General features: G+C 43.0%; 1 protein-coding gene across 1 annotated transcript; it reads right to left on the minus strand.

Annotated features, from left to right (window-relative positions):
• Positions 1 to 21,587: 21,587 nt before the first annotated feature.
• Positions 21,588 to 26,475, minus strand: dact2 (dishevelled-binding antagonist of beta-catenin 2). Its single transcript, XM_063874252.1, has 4 exons — positions 26,093 to 26,475; positions 24,603 to 24,732; positions 24,183 to 24,464; positions 21,588 to 23,824 (listed from the first exon to the last, which is right to left on the minus strand). Exons 1-4 carry the CDS (start codon positions 26,363 to 26,365, stop codon positions 21,942 to 21,944), a joined length of 2,568 nt encoding a protein of 855 aa, XP_063730322.1. The 5' UTR covers positions 26,366 to 26,475; the 3' UTR covers positions 21,588 to 21,941.
• Positions 26,476 to 27,035: the final 560 nt, after the last annotated feature.

Below are 27,035 nucleotides of genomic sequence, written 5' to 3' on the forward strand. Positions count from 1 at the left end.
TTAAGTGGTATGGTATAACAACTACGTGACTACAGTATTTGGATTTCGAGGCTCACATGATAGACATTGTTAAGACAAGCAATGAAATTAACGTCTGGTGCTACCGTTATAGTAAAGTATAATAACCGTACTTTAAAGGTCAATTTCTTGCTTCTGTTTAACTGTTGATAATTGAAGATTTTAAACAATGAATTGAAGAAAGAAAGAATTATAGCCGGTTTTTGTCATTTGATTTCAAGCCTTAATAACTTAAAATCAAGCAAATAACTGATTGCGATTTTAGCAGCCTCTGTAAACAGACCACCTGTATACCTATAAATGACTTAACATTTGGTTCGCACTATTTTAATGTTCTTTCCTTGTTTAGTTTTTTATCAGTTTATTTTCCAAATATTTTTTTCAAGAAAGCCTCATTTATAATGTATTTCAAATAAGGCCCATTCTTAACTGTAAGAAATCTGTATTTTGGTACTGCCAATTCACATAATTCTTGCATACATTTAAATGAATGCATTCACAAATTGCAACACATTATATTTGTTATTTGCCTACAGGTCACAAAATAGCCCTTATTAATATACAATGTGCTACCTGTAAAAATATATCTAAGTAGATTTACTCAAGTAGCTACTGTATTTAAGTACATTTTGGAGATACTTGTACTTTACTTAAGTATCTCCATGTTATGCTACTTTTTTCTTTATACTCAACTACAATGGTAAAAAGTGTAATTCCACTACACAATATTTATTTAATATCTTTAGTTACTTTACAGATTACAGATTCCTTTCCGAGAACCAGCACCTTATCGTGGTGGAGAGGTTTGTGTGCCCCGATGAACCTGGGGGCTGTGTTGTCTGGAACCTTGTGTTCCTGGTAGGGTCTCCCATGGCAAATTGGTCTCAGGTAAGGGGCCAGACTAAGATTGGTTCAAAAGGACTTCATGAATGAACACACTTGGAAGCGAGGATACCCGGCCCGGAGGAAGCCCGGGGTCCACTTCTGGAGCCAGGCCCAGAAGGAGGACTCGTCAGCGAGCGTCTGGTGGCCGGGCTTGCCACGGAGCCCGGCCGGGCACAGCCCGAAAAAGCAACGTGGGCAACACCTCCGCTTCTCCGTCCCGCGGGCCCACCACCTACGGGAAACAACGATGGGGTCGGGTGCGCTGCCAGAAGGGTGGCAGTGAAAGCAGAGGGTCTCGACTGACCAGACTCAGGCGACAGAAGTTGGCTTTGGGGACGTGGAATGTCACCTCTCTGGGGGGGAAGGAGCCGGAGCTTGTGCGGGAGGTGGAGCGTTACCAGTTGGATCTGGTGGGGCTCACCTCTACGCACAGCGTCGGCTCTGGAACCTTACTTCTGGATAAGGGTTGGACTCTATTCTTCTCCGGAGTTGCCCAAGGTGTGAGGCGCCGAGCGGGTGTGGGGATACTCACAAGCCCCCGGTTGAGTGCCGCTTTGTTGGAGTTTACCCCAGTGGACGAGAGGGTCGCCTCCCTACGCCTGCGGGTCATGGGGGGGAAAACTCTGACTGTTGTGTGTGCTTATGCACCAAACAGCAGTTCAGAGTATTCGGCCTTCTTGGAGACCCTGAAAGAAGTCCTGTATGGGGCTCCTGAAGGGGACTCCTTAGTCTTGCTGGGAGACTTCAACGCACACGTGGGCAATGATGGAGACACTTGGAGGGGCGTGATTGGGAGGAACGGCCCCCCTGATCTGAACCGGAGTGGTGGTTTGTTACTGGACTTCTGTGCTAGTCATGGATTGGCCATAACAAACACCATGTTCGAACATAAGGATGCTCATAAGTGTACGTGGTACCAGAGCACCCTAGGCAGAAGGTCCATGATCGATTTTGTAATCGTATCATCGGATCTGAGGCCGCATGTTTTGGACACTCGGGTGAAGAGAGGGGCGGAGTTGTCAACTGATCACCATCTGGTGGTGAGTTGGGTCGAGTGGCGGGGGAAGCCTCTGGACAGACCTGGTAAGCCCAAACGTGTAGTGCGGGTGAACTGGGAACGTCTGGAGGAGTCCCATGTCCAGGAAGCCTTCAACTCACACCTCCGGCGGAGCTTTTCAGGCATCCCTGTGGAGGCTGGGGACATTGAACCAGAGTGGGCGGTGTTCAAAGCTTCTATTGCCGAAGCTGCGGCGGGGAGCTGTGGTCTCAAGGTCTTAGGTGCCTCAAGGGGCGGTAACCCTCGAACCTCGTGGTGGACACCGGTGGTTAGGGAAGCCGTCCGACTGAAGAAGGAGGCCTTCCGGGATATGTTATCCCTGGGTACTCCTGACGCAGTTGCAAGGTATCGACAGGCCCGAAGGGCAGCAGCCTCAGCCGTGGCCGACGCAAAGCAGCGGGTGTGGGAGAAGTTCGGAGAAGCCATGGAGAAGGACTTTCGGTCGGCACCAAAGTTGTTCTGGAAAACCGTCCGGCACCTCAGGAGGGGGAAGCAGGGTACCATCCAAGCTGTGTACAGTAAGGATGGGGCACTGTTGACCTCAACTGATAGTGTGTTAGGGCGGTGGAAGGAACACTTTGAGGAACTCCTGAATCCAACAACTCCGCACTCTATGTTAGAGGCGGAGCTGGAGTATGAAGGGGGATCAATTCCAATCTCACGGGGGGAAGTCACTGAGGTAGTTAAACAGCTCCACAGTGGCAAAGCCCCGGGGGTGGATGAGATCCGCCCAGAAATGCTGAAGGCTCTGGGTGTTGAGGGACTGTCATGGTTGACACGTCTCGTCAACATTGCGTGGAAGTCGGAAACAGTACCGAAGGAGTGGCAGACCGGGGTGGTGGTTCCTCTCTTTAAAAAGGGGGATCAGAGGGTGTGTGCCAATTACAGAGGCATCACATTACTCAGCCTCCCCGGGAAAGTTTACTCTAAGGTGCTGGAAAGGAGGGTCCGGCCGATTGTCGAACCTCAGATTGAAGAGGAACAATGCGGTTTTCGTCCTGGTCGTGGAACGACGGACCAGCTTTTCACTCTCGCAAGGATCCTGGAGGGGGCCTGGGAGTACGCTCATCCGGTCTACATGTGTTTTGTGGATTTGGAGAAGGCGTATGACCGGGTTCCCAGGGAGATACTGTGGGAGGTGCTGCGGGAGTATGGGGTGAGGGGGTCTTTGCTCAGGGCCATCCAATCTCTGTACTCCCAAAGCGAGAGCTGTGTCCGGGTCCTCGGCAGCACGTCGGACCGTTTTCCGGTGAGGGTTGGCCTCCGCCAGGGCTGCGCTTTGTCACCAATCCTGTTTGTGATATTCATGGACAGGATTTCGAGGCGTAGTCGTGGGGGAGGGGGTTTGCAGTTCGGTGGGCTAAGGATTGCACCACTGCTTTTTGCAGATGATGTGGTTCTAATGGCTTCATCGGTCTGTGACCTTCAGCACTCACTGGATCGGTTCGCGGCCGAGTGTGAAGCGGCTGGGATGAGGATCAGCACCTCCAAATCTGAGGCCATGGTTCTCAGCAGGAAACCGATGGATTGTCCACTCCAGGTAGGGAATGAAGCCTTACCCCAAGTGAAGGAGTTCAAGTATCTCGGGGTCTTGTTCTCGAGTGAGGGAACAATGGAGCGTGAGATGGGCCGGAGAATCGGAGCAGCGGGAGCGGTACTGCAGTCGCTTTACCGCACCGTTGTGACGAAAAGAGAGCTGAGCCAGAAGGCAAAGCTCTCTATCTACCGGGCCATCTTCGTTCCTACCCTCACCTATGGTCATGAAGGATGGGTCATGACCGAAAGAACGAGATCGCGGATACAAGCGGCCGAAATGGGATTTCTCCGCAGGGTGGCTGGCATCTCCCTTAGGGATAAGGTGAGAAGTTCAGTCATCCGGGAGGGTCTCGGAGTAGAACCGCTGCTCCTTCGCGTTGAAAGGAGCCAGTTGAGGTGGTTCGGGCACCTAGTGAGGATGCCACCTGGGCGCCTCCCTAGGGAGGTGTTCCAGGCACGTCCAGCTGGGAAGAGACCGAGGGGTAGACCTAGGACCAGGTGGAGGGATTATATCTCTTCACTGGCCTGGGAGCGCCTTGGAATCCCCCAGTCAGAGCTGGTTGATGTGGCCAGGGAAAGGAAAGTTTGGGGCTCTCTGCTGGAGCTGTTACCTCCGCGACCCTGACGGAAAAGCGGGAGAAGATGGATGGATGGATGGACTTTACAGATTTTGATTAATAATGTGAAATATAATCAACACTTAAATAAGACTTTAGTTACACCTGGAGTAAATTCCTAAGCTTCCCTGCAACATACAAAGTAAAACTAGCTGCACCTTTACCAGCTTTGATCACACTTTAATGCATGAATAATTATGGTCAAAACATGGAATATATATTATTCTGAATTGGACCAACCTGCATAGTAAGTAATGTTACTTTTGGTACTTTAAGTGTATGTTGATGCTAATACTTTTGTACTTTTACTTGAGTAACATTTTGAATGCAGGACGTTTACTTGTAACACAGTATTCCTACACTCTGGTACTTCTACTTTTACTTCAGTACAATATCTGAGTACTTCTCCCACCCCTGCCAATATATCATAAACATAAAAGATCCACACTCACTTGACCCTAGAAGTACCCTAGAAAATGACTGTGGTATTTTTAGAGGTTGTCCACAAGAGGGCAGTAGCTGATAACAGATTATTCTTACTTGTGTGACATTCTATACTCAATTTGAAGCGTGCAGCCACAACACATGCAAATGGACATGCTCAAATATAGGATTGCATTTCAACGATCAGTTAACGAGTTACCTGGGAATGTGTTTTCAAATAATGAATCAACTATTTATTCCAATGAAGTTTAAAAAGTGAAATGAATCTTACGTTTTTGCGTCAAAGTAAAGAAATACACTCATAGAATCAGAGTCAGAATACCTATATTATCCCACAGAGGCGAAATGTACACAAGTTACAGCAAAAAGCCAAAAACAGCTTTATATCACTCAAGAAGCATGCCTAAAAAAAAATAGGCAATAGAAATGACACATTATAAAAAATACACATCCAACACCAATAACATAGATGAAGATAATGAAAGGATGAAATAATAGTCTGACCTTTCTTAGTGTTTATTTTAACACATGAACCTATGTTTTATTTTGTTTTATTGCTGACAATATGCAAGCAGAGCAACCTTTTATGTGCCTTATCCCTTAATTGGGACTTTCATTTGGAAGACCTACAGCCTACAGAGCCTGCATGCCCCCCCCCCCCCCCCCCCCCCCAATTGACACACATAACCCAGGTTTTCTTCAGTCGAATACACAAACACACACACACACACACACACACACACACACACACACACACACACACACACACACACACACACACACACACACACACACACACACACACACACACACACACACACTGTATTATTCTCCATCATTACAGGAAGCTAATGACTGTTTTGTCTCTGATCTGCCCTCTCTCTGTGCTCCCGTGCAGACAGGGTTTACTGGAGTCTTAACCCAAAGACACCAGCAGCCACACTGTCTCCATGCTACCACTCCTCTTGGTAAACTTTCCATGTACTCATCACTTTAAACACTAATTAACCTTCATTTCACAGTCATAATGATAATAAGGGATCACCTCTAAATAGACAACAGATGCATTTCACTGGATTCAGTTGATCAAACTGTAATCACATTAATTACAACTCTATTGCCTTTTCAGATGCAGTGATGACAGTTACGAAAATTCAAAAAACAAAGTGACTATATCGACATTAAACCATTATGACGTCTGCTGTTTGGAGAACTGGTTTTGCTTGCTTCATTCAGTCTAGAGATAATGTGTTATACACTAACAAGTAAAACAATCATGTCATTTAGTATTCAAATTTAAGCAAGTCAAAAATGTATTAAGAAGAGAAATGTACAAGCATTTTTGGACAAGCCAAAGGTGGAAGTAGTGGGGAAAAACAGGAGGCCTCTAGGCATCCAGACAGACAGTTAGTGCTTAATAGTGTTTGTCTAGTTTTATGGCCCTTTTAACTCATAAACACTCAGCTTGTTTTCCTGCGACAGGCAGACAGGCATGTACTCAGCTGCACCAAACCTGAAAATGTCATTTCCCTTTAGTTTTTTGCCTTTTTCAGTGTTCACCTCATTTATTAATCTCATATCAAGCAGTGTGCTACAGCATGTGTTTTTGTGTGAGCATGAAGGTGGATTTGTATAATTTTGGATGACATGCACCACCAGTCGGTGATCATTGGTTGGAAGCGCCTCCCACTGCGCTAACAGGACTGGCTGAATTGTTAACTGGTCTGTCTTTAAGCCTGACTCTCCACAGAAAAAGGAGTAGAAACTATGGAGCCCCAACTTGTAATTACCCCATGGAGGGCAATGCTACCTCTCTCCCTCTCCTCTGGAGCCCTTTGAAGATGCCCCATAGGGAGTTGGTTGCAATCAGGACACATGACTCATTGATTACTCCTCTGCGGTCCTTCAGGAACACTGGACAAGGAGTGGACGCAGCAGGGGGGAGGGTAATCCCCCCAGACTGATAGGCCAGAGGTGCAGATGCAGGATGAACAGCACGGCCTGGGCCTTGGACACAAATTAGATGCTGTAAACAATCGGATGTGCATTGTTTTTCTGCTGGTTAGCGCAGTTGGTGTGTTTAACAGGCTATTCATTACTGTCTGGAGCAAAGATGAGCAGCCATATGCCAAGGAAGTCTTAAAGTGTGCAGGTTTTTTTACCAGCCAAAATCATTAGTATACCTATTAGTACAATGTCAGCCAGTGAGAGGAGGAACTAAACAGTGAATGCACCAGCACACAAATACAAAACTACATATTATCCAATACGAGCAAAACCCACAGTGTAGAAAATATTCAATTTACAAGCAGTACATGAATTTACAATGTTTGTGTATTTTGTCTTATGACCCGGTATGATGTACATTTCATACAATACTTGCAATGTGTTTTGGGTATGACACTTTAATACAACATAATTATACTGTAAACATGTTGAAGGTAGTTTTGCAAACAATCTCTTAAAAGTGGCCATACTACACAAAGTGAGTTCTCATGGCTCTTCATGGGAAAATGTTTGCCTGTCCCTGAAACATATAATTAGTCTCATAACCTGTACTTTTACCTTCCTCTCTTTACCACATTTATTTTATTTTTTTCATGCAATGCACTCAGTTGAGTGTCTTTTAACTCACTCAATATGTCACGCAAAGTACAGAATAAAGAGTTTCGACATGTGATACAAACAACACAACTATGTCTTATTGTGTCACACCAAAGGCCTATGCAGGTTATTGTTCAGCTAGTCGGACTTGCAGTACATTGTTAGGAGATGCTTCGTTTAGCATTGAGAAAGACGTCTCTGGTAAACAGAATAGGCAAAGCTAGTAGACCATAAAAAAGATCATAAAAGATGTGTTTTGATGTTTCTGGGCTTGTACTGTGGACACCTGTGGGGTTGAACCCAGTGACTGGCTGTCTTATGTGAACATGTTAAGAAGAGGTAATTGGGTCATTACTTGCCAAGAAGCTGAATTAAAGCCTGAGGCAAAGTTCGAGGTGGTGAAAATGTGAATTAATTGCACTGTGTAGGAGGAAAATGTAGTAATATAGACATTAAAAGGTATTACACAACCAACTGTTTTTGTTCTACCTCAGCGCTCACCAAAATAAAGCAGTATACTGTCGGTTAGCGTTCATGCGTTACTTAAATGACAGTTTCTATTTGAATTGAATTGTCGTTTGGAAGTCGAGCGTTGTGGATGTCTTAATTTCTCACACAGGTCTGTGTGGGAGAGCAATACTGACGTGGGGTGTGTCGTTCAGGCCTGTTCAGACACACACACACACACACACACACACACACACACACACACACACACACACACACACACACACACACACACACACACACACACACACACACACACACACACACACACACACACCCAGGTCATTGTTGATGACCACTCTGGAACAATAGTAGTCTTGAAGTAGCCGAAGCCTGCAGCAGAGAAAGTTCAAAAGCCAATGAAGGAATGCTGTCCACTTACCAGAGTCTTGTTGGTCACATTATGTCTTTAACTTGTCAGAGATGAGGATCTTTTGTCCTGCAGATGATATGTTTGCGTATATCCTCTACTTGTTTGTCTCCATTCATATTATGATAACATTTCAAGCATTCGAAGTCTGCATGTTTGTGTTAAAAGCAAACCATAAATAAGATAACTCTCATGCAGATAGTGTGTGTGTGTTCGAGTGTGTGTCTTCCTTTGCATCTCTGTGTTTGCAGGATATCAAATGATTAGTATTGGCTCACCTTGGGACCATTTAAAGGTCTTTAATTCTTTATTTACCTTCATTTAGCATCTTCTTGCCTCCTGCGCTATATAAAGAGAAGAGTCAGCCTAATCAGGGTCTTCTTTCGGGGGGTGGGCTGGGCTTATTTGCCAGTTGACATTTGGTGAAAGGGTGCTGAAAAAAGCACCTCACACCATGAGGTAGGAGCATCACGCCAAAACTCATTTCAGACATGTTTTGTTTGTGTGTAAAGAGGAACTTTTGTTTGTGTGTAAAGAGGAACTTGTTTCACTGCTCTCCACTCAAAGCCCAACAAACTCTTATCTGAGCTGTGTGAAATGTGTTGCCCCGTGCCCGTAACCTTCACTTTAAAAAAAAATGTATTGGTGTAAATCAGAGCATTTAAACAAAATGAATTAAAAATTATAATCCAAGAAACAAAGAGGAGAAAAGTAAATTAAATAACATCCACAGTTCCTCTACTGTGACATGTTTACATGCTTTAATTTTCAAAAAGCTCTTTATTTTTCTCATACTGCCTGTGCTGCAGCACCTCTTTTCACCCTCTGTCTGAACCAGAGCCCGGTCAGCTCTGATTGGTCAGCTGGTCAGCTCTGTAGTAATTTGTCAACTACTCAGAGATGTCCCGCCCCTTAGTTTACCACCACAATATGTTGAAGCTATAGGCAATAGAAGTGCAAGTGTAACATAATAATATCACTGTGTTATGGAAGGACTTCAACTGGGCGTTTCAGGAAGGGGGGGTGACATTTTGGATTTTAGACTTTGTAGACCATTCCAGCGCACAAATTACCTATATAACACACTACAGGAAAGGGAAACCCCCAAAAAGCAATTTAGGTGCCCTTTAATTGTTTTTTTTTGGAACAATTAGATATTGGCCTTTTGTTTTCAGTGTGCTTTAATTTGTTAAATGTTTGGAAAAAGTCTGGAAAGAACCCATTCAACACAAAAAAAAAGACAAAATAAAAACAGATTGGACAGATTTGCCAACATGCTTTTTCTTCATTGCTTTGACAACATAATTTATGTAATTACATGTTAATAACCTGCATTTGGAAACCTGTTATCTTATCATTATCATTAGAACAGCACAGGCGGATTACATTGCTTTACCCCGTAATCACTTCTAGATGGGTGCAATTGTGCAGTATTGATAAAGGACAGGTCAGGTAGCTTTACAGTAGTTGTGGAAATGCATATTCTTCATTAAAGACTGAAATAAAATAATTATTGAGAATTTTTTTTGCTGATTTAATGCATCCTCATTAATCTAAAGCGCCTGATAAATCCAGAGTTTGATTGGAAATTTCACAGTTCATTTTGAAGACAATATTTTGAAACAATGTCCTCCCATTCGTGCATATTCATTCTGACAGCAAATCGGGTTAAATAAAGAATGCAACCAGTTCTCTATTATAATACAGTGGCCTGAGGCTGATAAAGTTCAAACTGCTCTTGTGTCACGCTATGTAGACTCAACAATACTTGTACAATTTATAATGACTAGGCACTTCTTAGAAAAAAACTGCATTTAAGTGCTTGCTTGTCAGTCTAATTTGAACAGTAGAGTAGAAAGAAGCAAAAGCAGAGAGGCTGAACAGCGTGATGGGAACGGCAGTGGTGAAGTAATGGCTCTGAATCTAAGCCCCTCATTAGACAGCAAACTCATCCAGGGATGAAGGATGGGACTCTGCAGGGGGCTCCATGTCAGATTTGCTATGAGGAAATGGCAGAGCACCAGGAATGTGTAGTGAAGTAAAAGTCTGCTAACTCTTTGATCTGATTTTCTTTTTCCTCACTTCACACTCTTCTCTTTATTGTCCTCCTCTGCCCTATCTTTTCTACAACCCTTCTATTAAGGTTGGTTTCGACAGACATATTCTTATTATTATAAACCCTAGGAATAGTTGTGCATTGTTGAACTCCTACACTCTCTTACTGTTTCTCAGGTACCTGACTTCTATGGGTTGGAAAATGCTTTTCATTCAATCTGATGCAGCTTTAAGGTTGCTGTGTCCAAAGACTATATGTAATAATGCCCAGGATTTATTTTCACTTATCTGTGATTGTGATTTAAATGCCTACAATTGTGGCTTACAAACAAAATCATTTGTCATTTTAGGATCCAGAATTCAAACCTTTTCAAAACAAGACTAAAGCCCTATTCCACATGACTCTCATGCCAGAGATCTCATGTGATTTATAAATTACTCGCCGATGTCTTCTCTAATGTGTCACATTTCCCCACGATAAGGAAAGTTGGAGTTTGACTGTAGACAACTAGGCCAAACATGGTTGCAATCCATCTAATAGTTGTAGAGCCAACAGATAATACATGATACAAATAAAACCAGTGTTTAAAATGCAAATCATGTTCACAATTATGCAATAATACGATGCTGAAAAAAGATTATGTTACTGAGATGGTATAAGATTTCTCTACCATTGGTAATTTATTGGTGTTTTAATTAAAACATGGTAAGAGCTTCTTCTCCAGTGGGAGCTATCAGGCCACCATATGGAGGTGTGTGTTAAGAAACAGCCTCCCAGTAAAGATCTTTTCATCAACAGGGGAGCGGGCTTGTCCTTTCATTATGCTAAACACCAGCACACATCCCTTCTTAATTGATCTGATCTTAACAATGGGGTGATTGATGACAATTATTCCCCTAACGCCACTCCAGCCAACCCAATGGTACATTAAGGATTTACAGTCGTCCATTACTGGTGCGTATACTTGCTTGGTGAAAAGGAACAATGTTTAGGAAATTGATGTCACACCTGGAAAAAAGCCTGTTTACACTTCCAGCCCAGATTGCATTTGGGTTTTATTAGCTAAAGTTAGCTTGAATCATGTCAGATTACTGTCCTCTGACAGATCCGTCTATAAATACAGCCCGGTATTCTGGTTTACAAATCCACTTATGGCACAGAGATGTTCTAACCTCTGCGTAAGAATGTCCTGAATTGAGTCCTTCCTAAGGATGTGATGTGTGAGGTAAGAATCGATGAAGGGAAGGCTAAGCGCAGCATTAGCATTCTAGCCAGTACGATGTAGAAGTGACATAACAGCTCAGTCCTTGCACACTATTGTCATCTAAGATTAGCTTCCCTTCTCTGCCTGTGTGTGCTGCTCCACCAATAGAGAATCCAAAGACTCCACTGTGAAGACCAGCATCCTGTGCCTCTCTGCAGGATTGCCCAAGACGCTTGGTAAACACAGGAAATACAAAGCCCCTAAATACATCCCTACTGTGTTTGGAGGACTGCCATGACAACACATAGTGGATCTCCTGGAGAGCCAGGGTGTTTGTTAGGTGGATACACACTGAGATATGCCCAAGCAGTGCCCTTCTGTGCGAGGGCGTGGAGCTTTAGCTTATGCACTGTCTGTCCCACCGCTGACATAAGAAGCCTCTCGCTGCAGGGACATTTGTGTGAGACAGGAATCCACTCTTGGCTCGCACAGCATGCCTAATTCTGAAGGAATGTCAGGATAAAGATCTCCACCAAATGTAAATACTCTAATCTGCTCCATGGACTTTTACATTGGATTCTTGAGATAAGGCTTGGAAAGCTGGTCTGTGGGTTTTTGACACATGCGTACCTGCTCTGGCCTTAATGTCGCATGGCTGAGGATATCCAGACAGCTTTAGATTACCCACCCCCTCTCTCCAGAAACAACTGTCAAGGCTAATCTGCTCTGCAAGCACAGGTCATCTGGACGCCAGATCCACGCAGAGCCGGCATCAAAGCTCTCCCAAACTGTCTCTACCTCATCTTTTCCTTTCTTTTTATCCCAATCTCTTTTAGCTTTAACAACTTCAAGGACTTGGGAGGAGGATATCCTCCTCCATATGCCCATCCTGTACAGGATGTCTCGCTGTCATCGATCTAATTGAGGGAGGATATGCTTTTGGCACAGATTGCAAAAAGGATGGGCATTGATCCAAGTGGAGCACACCTACACTGATCAATAGAATAGATTCGCTGTGGAGCCATGAGCGTGATGATGTCAAACTGTACTAAATGGGTGCTGGAGAGCAGCCTGACGGGAGCCTCTGAGGCCTGTGTAACCCTGTCTATCATCTTGTGTCTTATTTATTTAATGATTATGACATTTCTAATGTGGCGCCATGAGGTAACGTAACTACATAATCCTATCTGAGACCATATTGTGCAGTGTTCCCACGGAAACTACTATAATTGTTGGTTTGAAATATAACACCTCACAACATTAGAAAAAAAAGAACCACAAATGTATGTTGTATGAAAAACAGAGCTTCTTTTGATCTCAGTTTGATTAAGGGGATAAAATACAGGTCATAGGCTGATAACATTAAACTAAAAGATATCTCTATAGTGCTTCCCTAGTTAATTTCTAACATTAGAGCAATTTTTCTATTATACGTTTTCTGAAATGTTATGTCTAAATATGCAAATGAGGCATTATGTTATGCTAATTTGGGGGGGATTTAAAAAAGAAAAACTAAAATAGAAAATACCTAGCAAAATAGCCCAACTATCTAAATAAACCTGTGCAAACAAACTAAGCTACAGTACTTTGAACTAGCAAAGTGTTGGCAAGATTTTATAGCTCTTTTACACCCTTTTATCGATCCCATATAATGTATATTTTCTATGCATGAACCTGAATCTATTGATTATCATTTCTCTGTGAACTGTATAGATAACCAATCACTGCCAACTAAGCATATGGTTAACTGAAGTTAGATAGCGGTTAAGCAATGCTTTGATAACCTTGAGTAAAATCATACTTAAAGCATATTTTTTTCCAAGGAAAAGTGTTTTCATTTATGTGAACTTCATCTGTTTCTATTTTACTGTAACACACATTTCAAAAAAGGTGTGGGGGTGGGGTCTCAGTTGCAGTCCTCTTCTGAGATCTTCTGTCCTTCATGTGCAAATCTCCCAACAAACTGGCCTAGAGTGACACCCTCGGTTGTCCTGTTCAAAGGAGCTCCGGGGTCAAACCTGCCAGGTCAACCTCTCTCAAAGTGACAGGGTTTACCCCCAAACTATCCCCCTTGTCTCTAAAAACACATGGGGCCCCGGATACTGTCATCCTTCCTCACACTGCAGGCCTGTGGTGATTTACTGCCTCGGTACACACCCCATATAAACATATCATCCACATGTCATCGTCCAAGCCTCTGGGGGTACCTCTCACAGACCTATGGTCCAGATTTGGAAGATTTATCCACTTCTTTGCTGCTAATGTGATGAAACATAGCCATCAACCTCCTTTGAGAAGCCCCTTCATCTTTGCTATCATAGCAAAAATACTAATCTTTGGTTTATCTAGGGGGACATTAACTATCGGGTGTTAATGTTTATCTTGAGAGCCATAAAGGGAAGTTCACTTGCCACCCTTTTAACATATTTATGCCAGGAAGCTGTGGTGCTAACAGCCGGGAGCAGATAAAGGAAGGCTTGCCATATGTTGCCTTTAGGAACCACTGTGAAAACACACTGTTTCAAAATCAACACAAAGAAAATAACATTTTCCATTGCCTTCCACTGAAAAAATGTTATTTTTTTATTGCAACACCAACCAATCACAGACAGCACGATTTTCTGATTATATTTTGAATTGTTGAACCTAGCCACCCCTCAGCTAAATCCTCTCTTAATACCTCTCACCCCAGCTCACAACAAGATCCATTTCTACTCTGTAAGCCTTCCTCTTCAACTTTCCCTAATACCACAGTACAAAGGGTTAAGGCCATCCATCCCCCATCAGTTGCTTTTGTGTCATGTTTCAAAGACCCATTCATCAGTGTAACATACACAAATGACAATACCATGCAACATCTCAAACTTTGCCCTCATTTAGCTTGAGATTATCAAGTTTCACATGACAGTTAAGTCAAAATATTTTGGTGTAAACTGTCCCTCCCTTATAATGACTCAGTTAGCATGCATGCCCGTATTCATGTTCATGTTTAAAAGCATATTATAAGCCATGCATTTATACCAATTATGTTGAGCTAAACTGGTTCTGGTTAGTCTGACAGTGACAGCTGTTTGAACCTGTCTGTCCTTATCGTGATAGGTTCAAAGATTTAATACAGCGGATCTGAGGGTCTGTCTGTTCCCTGCATGACCTCTGACCCCTGCAGAGATAGGACCTCAGGGTGTCCTGCAGGGTAGTAGTGGAGTGAAATTACATTCGCTGACTCTGCAGTTTCGTGCTTGTTTCCTTATTGCCTCGAAAAATCCATAAATGAAATATAGACAAATGCAAAAAGAGAGGAAAGAAAGGAAATACTACTGTACTACAATTCTGAGTCCGGGTGAACTGAGCCTTATTATCTTTCACAGTTTCACAATGTTGGATCGTTTCCACTACACCTGCGAGCTGGGACCCGTCCGTCATGGGGGAGTACAAGCTAACCACTAACTATACATGGGAGACAAAGGCAAACAAACCAGACAGCAAACCACTGACCCCAAGGAAATGCTGCAGTTTTCCCCACAACAAACTATTTCCCCCAGCTGAATTACATTTAATTGGACGGCCTACTATGCTTTGGAAAAAAGCTTTTCAAAACACTTTTTTTTTTGTCCACACTGATCATGTTTTTTCCTCCTACGTCCCAAAAGAAGCAATTACAAACACAGTTTAAAAAGGAAAACCATGGAAGTGAAAGAAGAGGACGAAGGAGCCATAAAACTGTGAGCTTAACAAACAGGGTCCTACTCATAAAATTAATAGAATATTGACCCTTTCAGTCATGCCAGGCTAGCCTGTCTTTTAACTGGGGCACATGCAATACAGAGAGAAGAGTGGGAGTCTTTGCTAAAACATTTTTTATAGGTGTTAGGCTAGAGTCCATTAGGCTGGGAGCTGGAGGAAGCCCCAGCTTTCAAGTGGTCATTGTCAGCACACTCCCAACGGCTTTATGGCTGCTTGGAGAAGCAGAGCAGTCAAACATGAAGGGCAAACAAACAGTGTGGAAGTGATAAGTAGAAATAGCTCGAACAAAAAGATAAAAATCTGCATTTAACTATATGGGAGAAGAAAATAAATACATTTGTGTATTTTAAGATATATTTGACTAAAAATCATTGACAATTCAAAATAGATCAGTTGTTCCCACTGAAAACTCAATACACATGAGACAGAAAACAAGAAGGAAATGTTTTAACAATATAAAATGAACAATTACTATAATAATATTGAAAGTATAAACACAGCATTCTTACTTCACAACATATTTATCACTGACATGTTTTCAATGTAAATACAGCTCAAGAAACTGACCTTCAAGTTTTAGGAAGCAATAAAAGTCGTAAGAGTCAAAAGGGAATTGACATGTTTGTTGGTGAGGGACTTGTTATGGGCCATATGGGAGCAGCAAAGGGGGTGCTGGGGCAGGAGGGCGGTACCTGTTGGGTCCCATGTTCTCCTGTCACTCTGATCTTATCAGGGGGCCTGAACAAGAGGAGGACCAGCTGTCACTCTCCCCACTCTTTTGATGTCCCCACTTCAGAGCTCACACACACCACTTCAGAAGAGTCGAGGCTTGTTTTGGTTCATAATGAGGTTTGGTGGCTTTGTTGGTGAGCCAGTGGACAAGCCCCGCAGTAGAAAGACAAATCAAGATAAAGCAAGATAGTTACAGCTATCTGAGGGTATGTGGGGCAGGGGCAGTTCAATTTAACCGTTTAGAGCCCAGGGCTTGACAAAAGAGAGGCACTCCTCTGAGCTGACACAGGACATCCTGCTCATAAAACAGCCAGGACATCCTCACAGAGACACTAGGACTGATAAAAGGGGAAACACTGTATTCATCTCAATCATAAATGCACTTGCCAGCGATCCTCATAAGCTCATGTCTTCCTTTGAAAATTGCACACTTTGTGTAGACTCCCAGTAATCTGCAAGGAGACTGTATAGTGATTATTTTTGCCTATCCAAGCACTAAAGCTTGTTTTAGAGACAGCTATACTGATCAAAAAATAAATAAAGTTTGAGTTAAACATGTTTCAGACAATTGGCAGCACATTCACTCATTTTAAGGATTACTGGATTATGTTGGTTATTTTTTTTAGATCCTGCTCATTTGTATAATGTTGTTGCCCAAGCATTTTTTGTTTTGTTTATTTCGGAGCATGACGGCCTTCTTTTTTTCAGCTCTCCCTACTCTCTTATCCACTAGCAGTGCTTACAACACAACAGGGTTTTTGAGTAAACAATTCCGTAGGGATGGTCACATCTGTGTGTGGCATGCTTGGTCTCTTTGTCCTGGTACATCGGACGGATTAGGAGGATGTTTAGAAAAATGACAAAAAATCCTATTTTACTGCAAATGGGACCATCATTGACAAAAGGAACACCATGCTGTATAGGAGCAGTCTAAGCAGTAGTGATTTAGAAAATGACGTCATAAGGAAAATGTCAGATCATTTTCAATATAGAATTAGACATATTTCTGCAACCAGTGGAGTTGCACACTGATTTACATTGAATTTGTATAAACATTCATTCATGTTGCAAATGTGACAATTCTCTCTGACCAATCAGTGGTCTGCAGGGGTTAATCTCCGGCTAATATCGGCTAAGCTCACCTCAAACCAAGACAGACGTGGTTACCGAAAACAGGACCATATTCTTTCGGCAGCTTTTGCTCATAAAAATCTAAAAAGGAGTGAGACGAGAAGAGCCATGCAATGGGAAAATGTATTGGTCTTGTTATTTTGAAGTCATAATTAATATAGCAATACATTTATCAACTCCACCCTAGTTTGTTTGTTAAAATCCCTGGCAAAGAACTACAGTTGAAATCATATTGACTTTTAAATGATTACAAGATTAAGATGATGGCTGTAATCTGTAAAAAAACATAAAAAACATGTCTTTTAATTAAACTTGTTGGTAATACAGGGCATGCAATGTAGTTCAATTATCTGTCCCTAAATATTGGTTTGTTCTTGTCAACGAAGGTTTCTGATGTTTTTGATGTTGGCCTCCAAAGCTAGGACCAAGAGAGTCCTTCACTTGCGTGCGCAGGATTTCCCTCTGTTTCAGACAATTGCTTGGCAGGAGCAAAAAAATCCACAATGGCCTCTGTTACTGGGAGTGCGTGCTCCCCATACACTGCGAACTTTTGAACCACCTCTTGACCACAGCTTGAAGAGAGTTGAGACAATGGTTAGTAAACACAGTGGAGTGAATGAAGGGATTAGGTATTAAATGACAGGATGTGCTTAAAGAGGGGCAGGTGGTGGTTGAGGAAGGGCCTGCTAAGCCTTTGCAGGAATGGGACATCATGCATCTCCCTAATTTCTCCATTGCTCTCATCTTCATGCTCTGTCTGTATTGCTCTTGATCTTCCGCACTTGTCTTCAGTTAGCTCATCTTTTCCTGTTCATTTCCCTCGCTTTCTATCTCTTCTCCCCGCTCTCTATCTCCATTGTCCTCTTGGACACAACCAGAGAAGCAGGCTCTTTAACTCTGGCCTCAGACAATTGACATTCATGAGGTTGGACATTCCGGTCCAGCCCCATTCATATGTACAGTAAGCAAAGGGACAAAAGCCACCACACACACTATAGAGCCCATCCCCCACGTTAAGGGATGCAGAGGAGCTGGGTGAATCTCAGTTGTTTCACTACTTTATTGCAATGTAAAATGAATACACTTCAAAAAGCAGTATGTGATTTTTAGCCCTGTTTGAAGTCACCAATAACTAACTCTGTCTGTAACTTCATATGCTTCTTTGAGTAAATGTGGATATTTAAAATGCCAAACACAGGAACCCAGATAAGCATGGCCTCCTCAATGTTTCCAGGGGTGCATTGTGGATAGGAGTGGAAAGCTCCTCTCATCGAGTAGGTAATGAGTTTCTGAGCTCCCACTTGTCAACATAATAAATCCTCATCTTATATATGAGGCCCAGGCAGCACCCTCTCTCCAGATTTCACATCAGGGAAGAGACACAGCTTCCAGAAGTCATGTAGAAAATATGTATAGCTACAGGGTAAAGATACTGAAGGCAATTATAAGATAAGCAGCGTTATTCTCAATGTAAATAAAATAAAAACTGAGTATTACATGCTGCAATAGACTGAAGAAGAGAGAAAACACAGACGTCTTGATGGGGTATTATGTGTTCTGTGCATGGAGGCAGACTGGGAAGGGTGTGTGTGTGTGGTTTTGGGATTACCTCATGCACACGTAAAACGAGAACCCCTCTTCCAACTGTGACCTAAAGTGAATCAAGTCAAAGTGTAATCAACACCTGTCTACGGCACACCCTGTGTTCTACTGAAAACAACTGGATTTCATATTTTTTACATTACTTTAGATATTGATACGTGAACAAAATGTTGGTCAATCAATTAAGATGTGTCTAAGCAGAGAAAGAGTAGAGTATGGTAAACCTGTGTGTAATTAGATCAATGTCCAAAGCTGCTCAGAGGCATGTGTTCACTGCATTACCTCACTGTTTACCTGTCCAAGTACTTAAATTAGTTTGGCTACTGACACTTCCACCTATTTATATCCCACTGGAGCGTATTCTGCTGCAGACTGTTTTAGAAGGAGTGTGTGAGGAAAGCTGGGTGTGAACTATCAGAACCATGACTGCTTAGACACCTTATTATTACTTTTCACTTTGACTATCCAGACTGTGCTGTAATAAATAAAAATACAGCTCTCTTCATGGATCTCTAGCCATGTGAGAAAGTCATCACGGTTCAGTCTTTGTTAAGGTTAAAAGACCTTAATTACAACCTTTCATCTGCGGTTATGGTGTCAGCTGAAATTGTGGGATCCTGATTAGATGCGAGTCGTTGGCCCATGTGTTCTCATTTATATAATGCCAAAGTCAGAGCACTTCTGTGTAATCAGATCCCACATGACACCTGTAGTCCTCCAGTAAGACTTGACAGACATCCATAGGGAGTATGTTCACGAACGCCCCACTCTGTAGACAATTTTACACCCTATAAAATATCATGACCGAATATTTTTCGCAGGTGTGCACCTGTTCACCTGCTGCTTCAAATTCTCCCCAGAGGCTACTGTCCCTAGCTGAATTATCTTTATCCATAATCCAATTACCTTATGTAGGCATTAGGGACCTTATTGTGTAAAAGAAAAATCAAATAAACAATGCATTTAAATTTAATTTATTTAATTATGTGCAATGGAATTATACATGACTGTCTTTGTCAAAAGCATTAATAAAAAATGTTATCCAAGCTCAGCAACAGTGTGAGAACATTTTGTATTGCATCTATATAGAGAGGAGTCTCCAAAAAAGAATAATAACGCCTTTAAAAGGAACAGAGGCACTTTGGCCAAATTCACTATTAAATCAGTACAGCAACTTATCACAGTGCCAATCTAAAATTGTTAATTAAAGTAGCCCATCAGCTTAAACATGTGTTACAGTTATATTTCATTCTATTAACCTTGTGTGTTTTGTGCTCTTACCTATCCTCTTAATTGTTTCATTAACACTGATGTTGCTAGAATGACACCTCCATTTCCCTACATGGTGTTAATAAGGGTTTATCTTATCTAATCTAATCTTATCTTATCTTACATTTAACCCGTCTGCCCTTGAAATAGGGTGGGTGGCAATGGTTGGAGCTAAGAACACATTTGTTTGTCACCAATAGAAAGTTATGCAGCAATTAAGCCCTTCCTCTACCTCCAATATACTGTAATGGACCATTGTTCTTATTTATAAAAAAATACACTTTATCAGAAAGGGTTGCTGGACAGGTGGAGTCAATGTTTTACAACAGATTCAAACAACCAGTCAAAAAGAAGTAAATAGCACAAAAAAGACAAACCAGAGACAGCTTGGGTAAAGACCCCTGACCTCTCTATTGTGGGGAGAGGTGCCCTCAGAGATGAGCCAGCTCTACAGCTGCAAAGGTCAGCCAGCGCACAAGGTCAAGCCGACACGGTCCAGCTATACTCAACATCAAAGACAAGTCCAGCGCCTGTCATGATTACTCTGAGCCAGGTTGAAAACAGCAGCACTAATCCCACCGACCGCTCTTTCTCAGAGGACAAGGGTCAGCTGGTTGTACAAATCCTAATAGGTTGATTCAATTGTAGCCACTCTCTAAACCCAAAATGCTATCTTTGATGTGTGTGCCCTCTAGACCTGTCTCGTGTTTCGATGAGAACAGAAAAAAGTGCTGCTGAATTAACATATGCCCTTTTAGTGAGCAATTGAATTTAAAGAATGACACATTTTCTTTTTTAAAAGGCAAACTGAACATGTCTTGTTGAAAGACAGAAAATTAAATGAAGTATCACAGAGACTTAAAAGTGATTAAATCTGCAAGGAACTAAACTTCAAAGTGAGAATTTGATGAAATGCTGAAAATGTTTGTGAGCTCTATAAGCTTCTTAGTTAAGGAACTTTAAGGTCAGAGCTTTCTGATGGGGGAGAACATTATTATGTTTGGCCATGGGAGAGCGTGCTGATGTATGGAAGGCCAGGCACTGGACTACTTACCTTCACGAGTGTCCTTTTGCTCACCCCGTCTTTGAAATAATTTTAATGGAAAGATACCAAGGCAGATTTTTGAAATGAGATTATTGGGCAACTCTGTGCAGCTGCCCACTTTTTAATCTCTTCATGACAGCTCAGAAATGAAAAGTCTCTTATCATCTGTCATTCCTTCTAAATCCCATGTGCCCCTTGACATACACACCAACTGTTTTCCCTCAGAAACCAGAGCTTCTCCTACCATCGTCTTAATGTCTGTGTAATTTCAGGAGTGTGACTGTGTGTTTTAGTACTTTGGTGTAAGTGTTTACTTACCTTTAAATGACTGAGGCTGATAAGTTTCACCCTCTAATTAAACAAGACTGTCTGGGTTTGGTTGTTGAAGACGCAACTTATTAAACCAACAGCTGGGCAGGAAACCAGATAAGGAGTAGTTAGCGCTATCTGTGCTAAATTGGTCCCTCTCAGTGGGACGTTTGAGGATTAAATGGAGATTGTTTTTAACATGTCTGCCTAATATTCACCAATGTAGGGTTCGGCAGATGAGATTTGATTTGACATTGCCTAATCACTGAAAAATAAAAATGTAATGCTAGTACCTAGCTCAATCAGTTAATAGAAAAGTGATTTGACTAAATTATAAAAGAAAAGTGACTTAAACATATAAACTAAAACTAACCCAGTATATATGTAATACATTTAATATAATCATAAGAAAAATGAACAGATTAATTGAAAATCAACACATATTTGAGATAGGAAATTTAAAGAGATTGTTTTTATTTTTCATGTAAATACAATTATATGACATAAATGTCCATGGAATTGTCAAATGCAGCCACATGCTATGGGAAACTTTAATTACAAGATAAGTATTTACAAATTAAGTATAATAATTGTTATACATGCTTTTACACGATGCACCATTTTGTACAAATTCAGTTTCAACCATAACATAACTTATCTTTTTAGTTTTAATAAAACAATCAGTGCACAGATGCAGTCCAGCGATGATTTATGGTGCTGAGTTCTAAGACCAGGCTTGCAAACAGTTTGAAAGCATTTCCCTCAATTTCTGTTTTCCCAACAGTTCTCCCTCTGCCCAGGGGGAACACTTCTACACCAGGGTCATGACCTTCATGGAGGCCGGCTGGAACCGACGGATCTTCTTCTTCAGGGCTCGGGAAGCTTTGATGCGGCAGGCTGATGGTTCAGGACGTGGGAGCTGCTGGAGGGGCTGTCCAGCTGCGGTGGGCCCCAGAGCAGCCTCAGCCCACACCAGGCCTCTTTCCTCCTGGCCTTCCACCTGGTCCTCCTCGTCCAGGGACAGGCTACTGTCAGAGTCCGATAAAGACTGGAAGCTCTGGCTGGACTCACTATCTCCAAAGCGGTTGGTGGTGTTATCACTCATCTCCCCCTCGCTGCTTTCAGCAATGGTGGAGTGAAAAAGTGAGGCGCATTCGGCCGAGTACTCAGACTCGCATCTGGGTGGATAGTGGCAGGACATGACCAAGGCTGCTGGAGGGTATCTGGCATTGAGATTGTGGAGGAAAGAGTTAGAGGAAATGGATGATTGGAAGGGGCGAGGAGGTCCTACCCACTGGCCGGATCTGGCACTCATACTGCGAACCATCTTCATGCTTCCATGTGCCTGAACCTGGGGCTCTTTTGACCTCTGACGCTGTACATATGAGGCCTGGAGCATTTCCACTTCTGACTGCCATTTGGCCGCCCCCTGCCTCCTCTTTCTCTGCTCTAGAGGCTGATCATACTCTGGGCACTGTATTTTGCGGGGTTTGCTGGTTTTTGTGACAGCAGGGATTGGATGTGGCTTTGCATAGACCTTGTGGGTGTTCATGAGTCCAGGACTACAGTGGCTGGAGTCAGAGCCTGAGCCCTGTCTGCGCTCCTCTGTGTAAGAAATGCTCGATTTCTGGGAAACTTTACCTTTCCCTGATCTTCTCTGTTCCCACTTTGCTGCATCACTGCCCTCTCTTGTCCTTTCGCCAGAGGAGTAGCCATGTTGCTGCTTAACTGCTCGAGGCTTCTCTGTGCTTTTTCTTTTCAGTTTCAGGGCTTTGGTTTTACGGTCCGCCTGTCTCACTTTGTCCCTCTGTGATCCAGCAGGGACAAATTCAGCATGGACAAACTCAGGAGAAACTGTGGGAGCAGTGTGAACCTCAAAGGTTTGACTCTCCTCCGTGCTCGAGCGGTGGGCAATTGTCGATCTTTGCCTATAGCCATTCCTCTCTTGAGGCCTTGAACCTAGATGATCCCCAAATCTAGTCTCTGAATTGCTTCTTGCTACACTAGCATATTCTCCTCTGAGTTTACCATTCTTCCTCAGAGATAGAGTGGTGACCTCATCAGAGCTGTACTCCCTATTAGCAACAGGATAGGAGTATCGGTATGAAACCTCAGGGGCTTTCGCTGACTGATTGTGGTGTGTGTTATCAGCTGGCTCTTGGATGGGGAATGTCATGCAGTGTCTCTTCTGGTTGCTATCTAGTGGGGTAATGTTTGTGGTCTGTGCTGGAGGAGGCTTCACCACAGACACCTCTTTCTGAGATACTTCAGGGAATGCAGTTAAAACCTCAGTGGGCCTCCTGTGATAGTCACTGTGTCTCTGCAGAGTCTCTGAGTCACTCTGGATTTTGCTCGAGCTGCGCAGAAGGAGTTTGTCAATGTAACCCAGGGTCTTGGTGTCATAAACCATATGTGCCCTCTGGAGGGTTTCAGTACTAGCTGCTGGGGGTCCTTGGCCCTCAAGAAGTCTAGGTGTGGTTGGGTCGCCCCCTTGGGAAAAGATTGGGCTCTGAAGAGCCACAGCATGCAGGGGGCTGGGGTAATGGTACACTTCTGTCCCACTACGGGACACCAGGTTGCTGTGGAACTTGGGGTCCATTTTCGAGGTCTTTAGGTTTGAGCAGATGTGGGGGTTCTTTGCATCCATAGATCTGTAGTAGCTCAGTCCTTGGGCCATCATCCTATCGAGATCACCTAATAAACAAAATGCAAAAATGTGTTTAACCTTTCAAATCCCTTAAAAACGGCTGTGTCTTAAATGTAACCTGTTTTATAAAAACTCTTGTGAGATGCTAAATGTTAGTCATTGAGCTTAAATGGTTAAGTAAAAAAAGGTAATTAAAACCTTGATTTGTGTAACCCTGGCAAGTTGTTTGTGGTTGGACAATTGACTTTTAATGGATAAGGCAACAAGTCTCACAAGGTTCTCACATCTCAGGCTACCAGCTAGACACGTCGCTAAAAAATTACATTACATGCCGCAAAATGCACTTTGTGTTGCTGAGTAGCAACAGTAGCATGATTCCCATTATTACATGAGAGATGTTGTTACCTGTTGACACAGGCCTTGGGCGAGCCTTTTCGGTGCTTGCTCTGATCCTGCTGCTGCCTAGATGAAGGCCGGTGGCCCGCGGAGGGTTGGGCTGGGAAGCGCTCTCATCAGCAGAACGCCGCCGGCATACTTCTACTTGCAAGGGATGGCCGATGTGGGAATTAGCAGGGCTCGTTGGAAGGAGGAGAAGGCTCGTCTGGGAGGATGATAGACACTCGCTGTACACAGAGGTGCAGGAGTTGGACAAAGAGCAAGATCCACCATCGCTTAGCTCATAGAAACCTGGAGAAAGAGCAGGAACAATTATGTACATGAGTATTTTACTCAGCATCGTGTAATAGTATCTTGGGTGGAAGCTTTATGACTTGCTATAAAGTAAACAACCGTAAGGCTTTCTAGTGCCAGTGTTTGCTTACACACCTGAACTTGGCCTGCTGTCACTCTCCAGCTGCTCTGTGCTCTTGTTCACATCCAGCTTCAGCTCACTGATCTGTTGATCCAGCTGCTGCAAGTGAGATTTAAGGCCTACGTCCTGTTTCCGAAGACGAGACTGTAAAACAAACAAAACACAACATTTTAGCCAACTCCTCAAAAGTGTGTGTGATATAATGTGAAGCAAATGGCGAGCCTAATTAGATTTTTTTCAGTTTAAGAAGAGAGTTCAAGGAATGATTATGGTTGTGCAATAGAGCTCCTCATGTACAACAACACAGGCGATCGCACAGAATTTCTTTGTATAAGAGAAACTTCCCGGAAAATTCATGTTAGCAACTCTATAATTACATCAAGAAGAGGCCTGTTGTTTGGATAAAAGATGCTCTAATGTACAGCCATCAGAAAAACAAAGGCGTCTCAGCTGTGGCTGATGATTAACCCCAGCAGGACATGGGGGAGCATGGAAGAAGCAGTGGTGGGTAACTCATTTCTCCCCCACAGCGAGGGCCTGGCCATTGTGTAAACTAATAGAGGAGGAAAGCTTGGGGGTTGGGATGAAGGACTGTTTGCTTTGCAGCTCGGGCTGGGCATTTACTGTTACAGTGGCTCTTAAAATAAGGGTTTCAGGCCATTGCTTGCAAAATGCACCATTTACCCAATGTTTTATTCTCTTGTAAAATACAACAACTTTAGTTGATTTCCTTCAAACTGTGGCAAAAAAAAAAAAAAAAAGTTATTGGAAAGTGTTTTCAGGCCATTAAGGCTATTTCTAGCTGGTGGTGTTTTTTTAAATATGGGGTGTTGGGAGTAATTTTGCACACATGTAAAACAAAACCATATGTTACCCTAGTATTTTAAAGTGTATCCTATTCCCAGTTTTACTTAGAGTCCAGCAGAGCACCTTAATCCCTACACATCCTGCGGTTATAACAGCAGCCTGCATGGAAAAAGCTTGTCACAGAAAACTCCACACAGCCAGTTGTTTCCAACACTCAGGGGCCTCTCATGACTGCCTGTCATTCACAGAAAATTAACCACCTTTAAAAACGCAACAGGATTTTTTTGTTAGATTCCTTGGCATTAGTGGTTAATGATTGAGGTTTGCCCCCCTGCAGTCTGCACATGCACTGTGTGCGCGCACATACACAACTCAAAGTCCTCTTGGTCCTGCAGTGAACCTTGATTTATGACACCTATCCTACTTCCTACCCCCAGCTGAGATCATGAAAGTGTGACTGCTAATAATTGAAGACGGAATGCACATGAGCATCAGCTGACGGACGACTTTATTCCATGGACAATTACAAAAAAAATAAGAATACAAAAAAGTTAATGAGAATGTGTGCAATCGTTTTAGAAATATATAATACGGGTACAACAAGTATGGTGTCACCAACCGACTGCCTGCAGATTTGTATCTATTCAGAGGCATTTTAATGATTTTGTTTTATGGATTTATATAAATTGCTTCCTACCAGCTGTTGCTTCAGGGTTGTTAGGGTCGCCTCCAGTCGCTGTTCCTCGGCCCCCATCATCATGAGCCTCTCCGGTCTAGCTTGGGCAGCAGTGACCGGCTCCTCTCGGTCCATCCTCAGGGCCCAGCTCACCATGTCGCTCTGTCTGTCCTTCAGCATATGCAGCTCCTGTAGCCCGGCCAGAGCAGCCTGCAGCCTTTCCCCGACCCTGCTACGGTCCACCCCGGCTGCAGCGCTCATCATCCCCGCACAAGAACCCTTCCTGCTCAGCATGCTGAAGAGCGGTGACAGGGCATATCCAGAAATAAGATGCTGTTAAAGAAATCGTCCTCCGCTCGGACTTCGTTAGTCACTGTCTTGCTGCCACTGTTACTGCTGCTGCTACTGCTGCTGTTGCCCAGTTTGGTTTATAAACTACCTGTTAGAATAAATGTTGGGCTCAGAGGAGAGCTGGAGCTCCTCCCACAGACCAAACGACCCTCCTCCTTATTGGCTGGTTGTTGAGTCCCAACATCTGTTACTAATACCCCCCATTCAAATCTTCACTGAAGCTGCCCAGGCATGTACTAAATTCATCTGCATACCATATGGCATGATGGGCATATTATTATGCTATTTACACTTTTCTTTTGTTGTTGTTATTCTAGTAGTAGCCTAGGCTACCCAGAGATATGTTCTTTGAGTATGTTGGAGATTTCAGGAAAATAATATAGCATGGATCTTATAATCATGGGGGGGGGGGGGGGGGGGGGGAAACCCACTCACCACAACAATTAAATAACCTGAACAGCATGTTTATGCAGTTTCGAATCAATACATCTATATTTAGTTGTACAAGGATTGAGTCACAGTTCTGTACAAACTCAACTTTTAACTCAGCCTACATCAATCACTTTTTATATTCGTCTATATACAGGGGTCCTTGATTTTAAACTACTTCATA

The sequence above is a fragment of the Eleginops maclovinus genome, chromosome 22 (assembly GCF_036324505.1).
Source record: "Eleginops maclovinus isolate JMC-PN-2008 ecotype Puerto Natales chromosome 22, JC_Emac_rtc_rv5, whole genome shotgun sequence".
Taxonomy (NCBI): Eukaryota; Metazoa; Chordata; class Actinopteri; order Perciformes; family Eleginopidae; genus Eleginops; species Eleginops maclovinus.

Coding starts and splice junctions, on each gene's coding strand:
- dact2 (XM_063874252.1), bottom strand. CDS start 26,365: ATGCTGAGCAGGAAGGGTTCTTGTGCGGGGATGATGAGCGCTGCAGCC. Junction 24,733..26,092: donor CAACCCTGAAGCAACAGCTG/GTAGGAAGCAAT, acceptor TTTGTTTTACAG/TCTCGTCTTCGGAAACAGGA. Junction 24,465..24,602: donor TGACAGCAGGCCAAGTTCAG/GTGTGTAAGCAA, acceptor CTCTTTCTCCAG/GTTTCTATGAGCTAAGCGAT.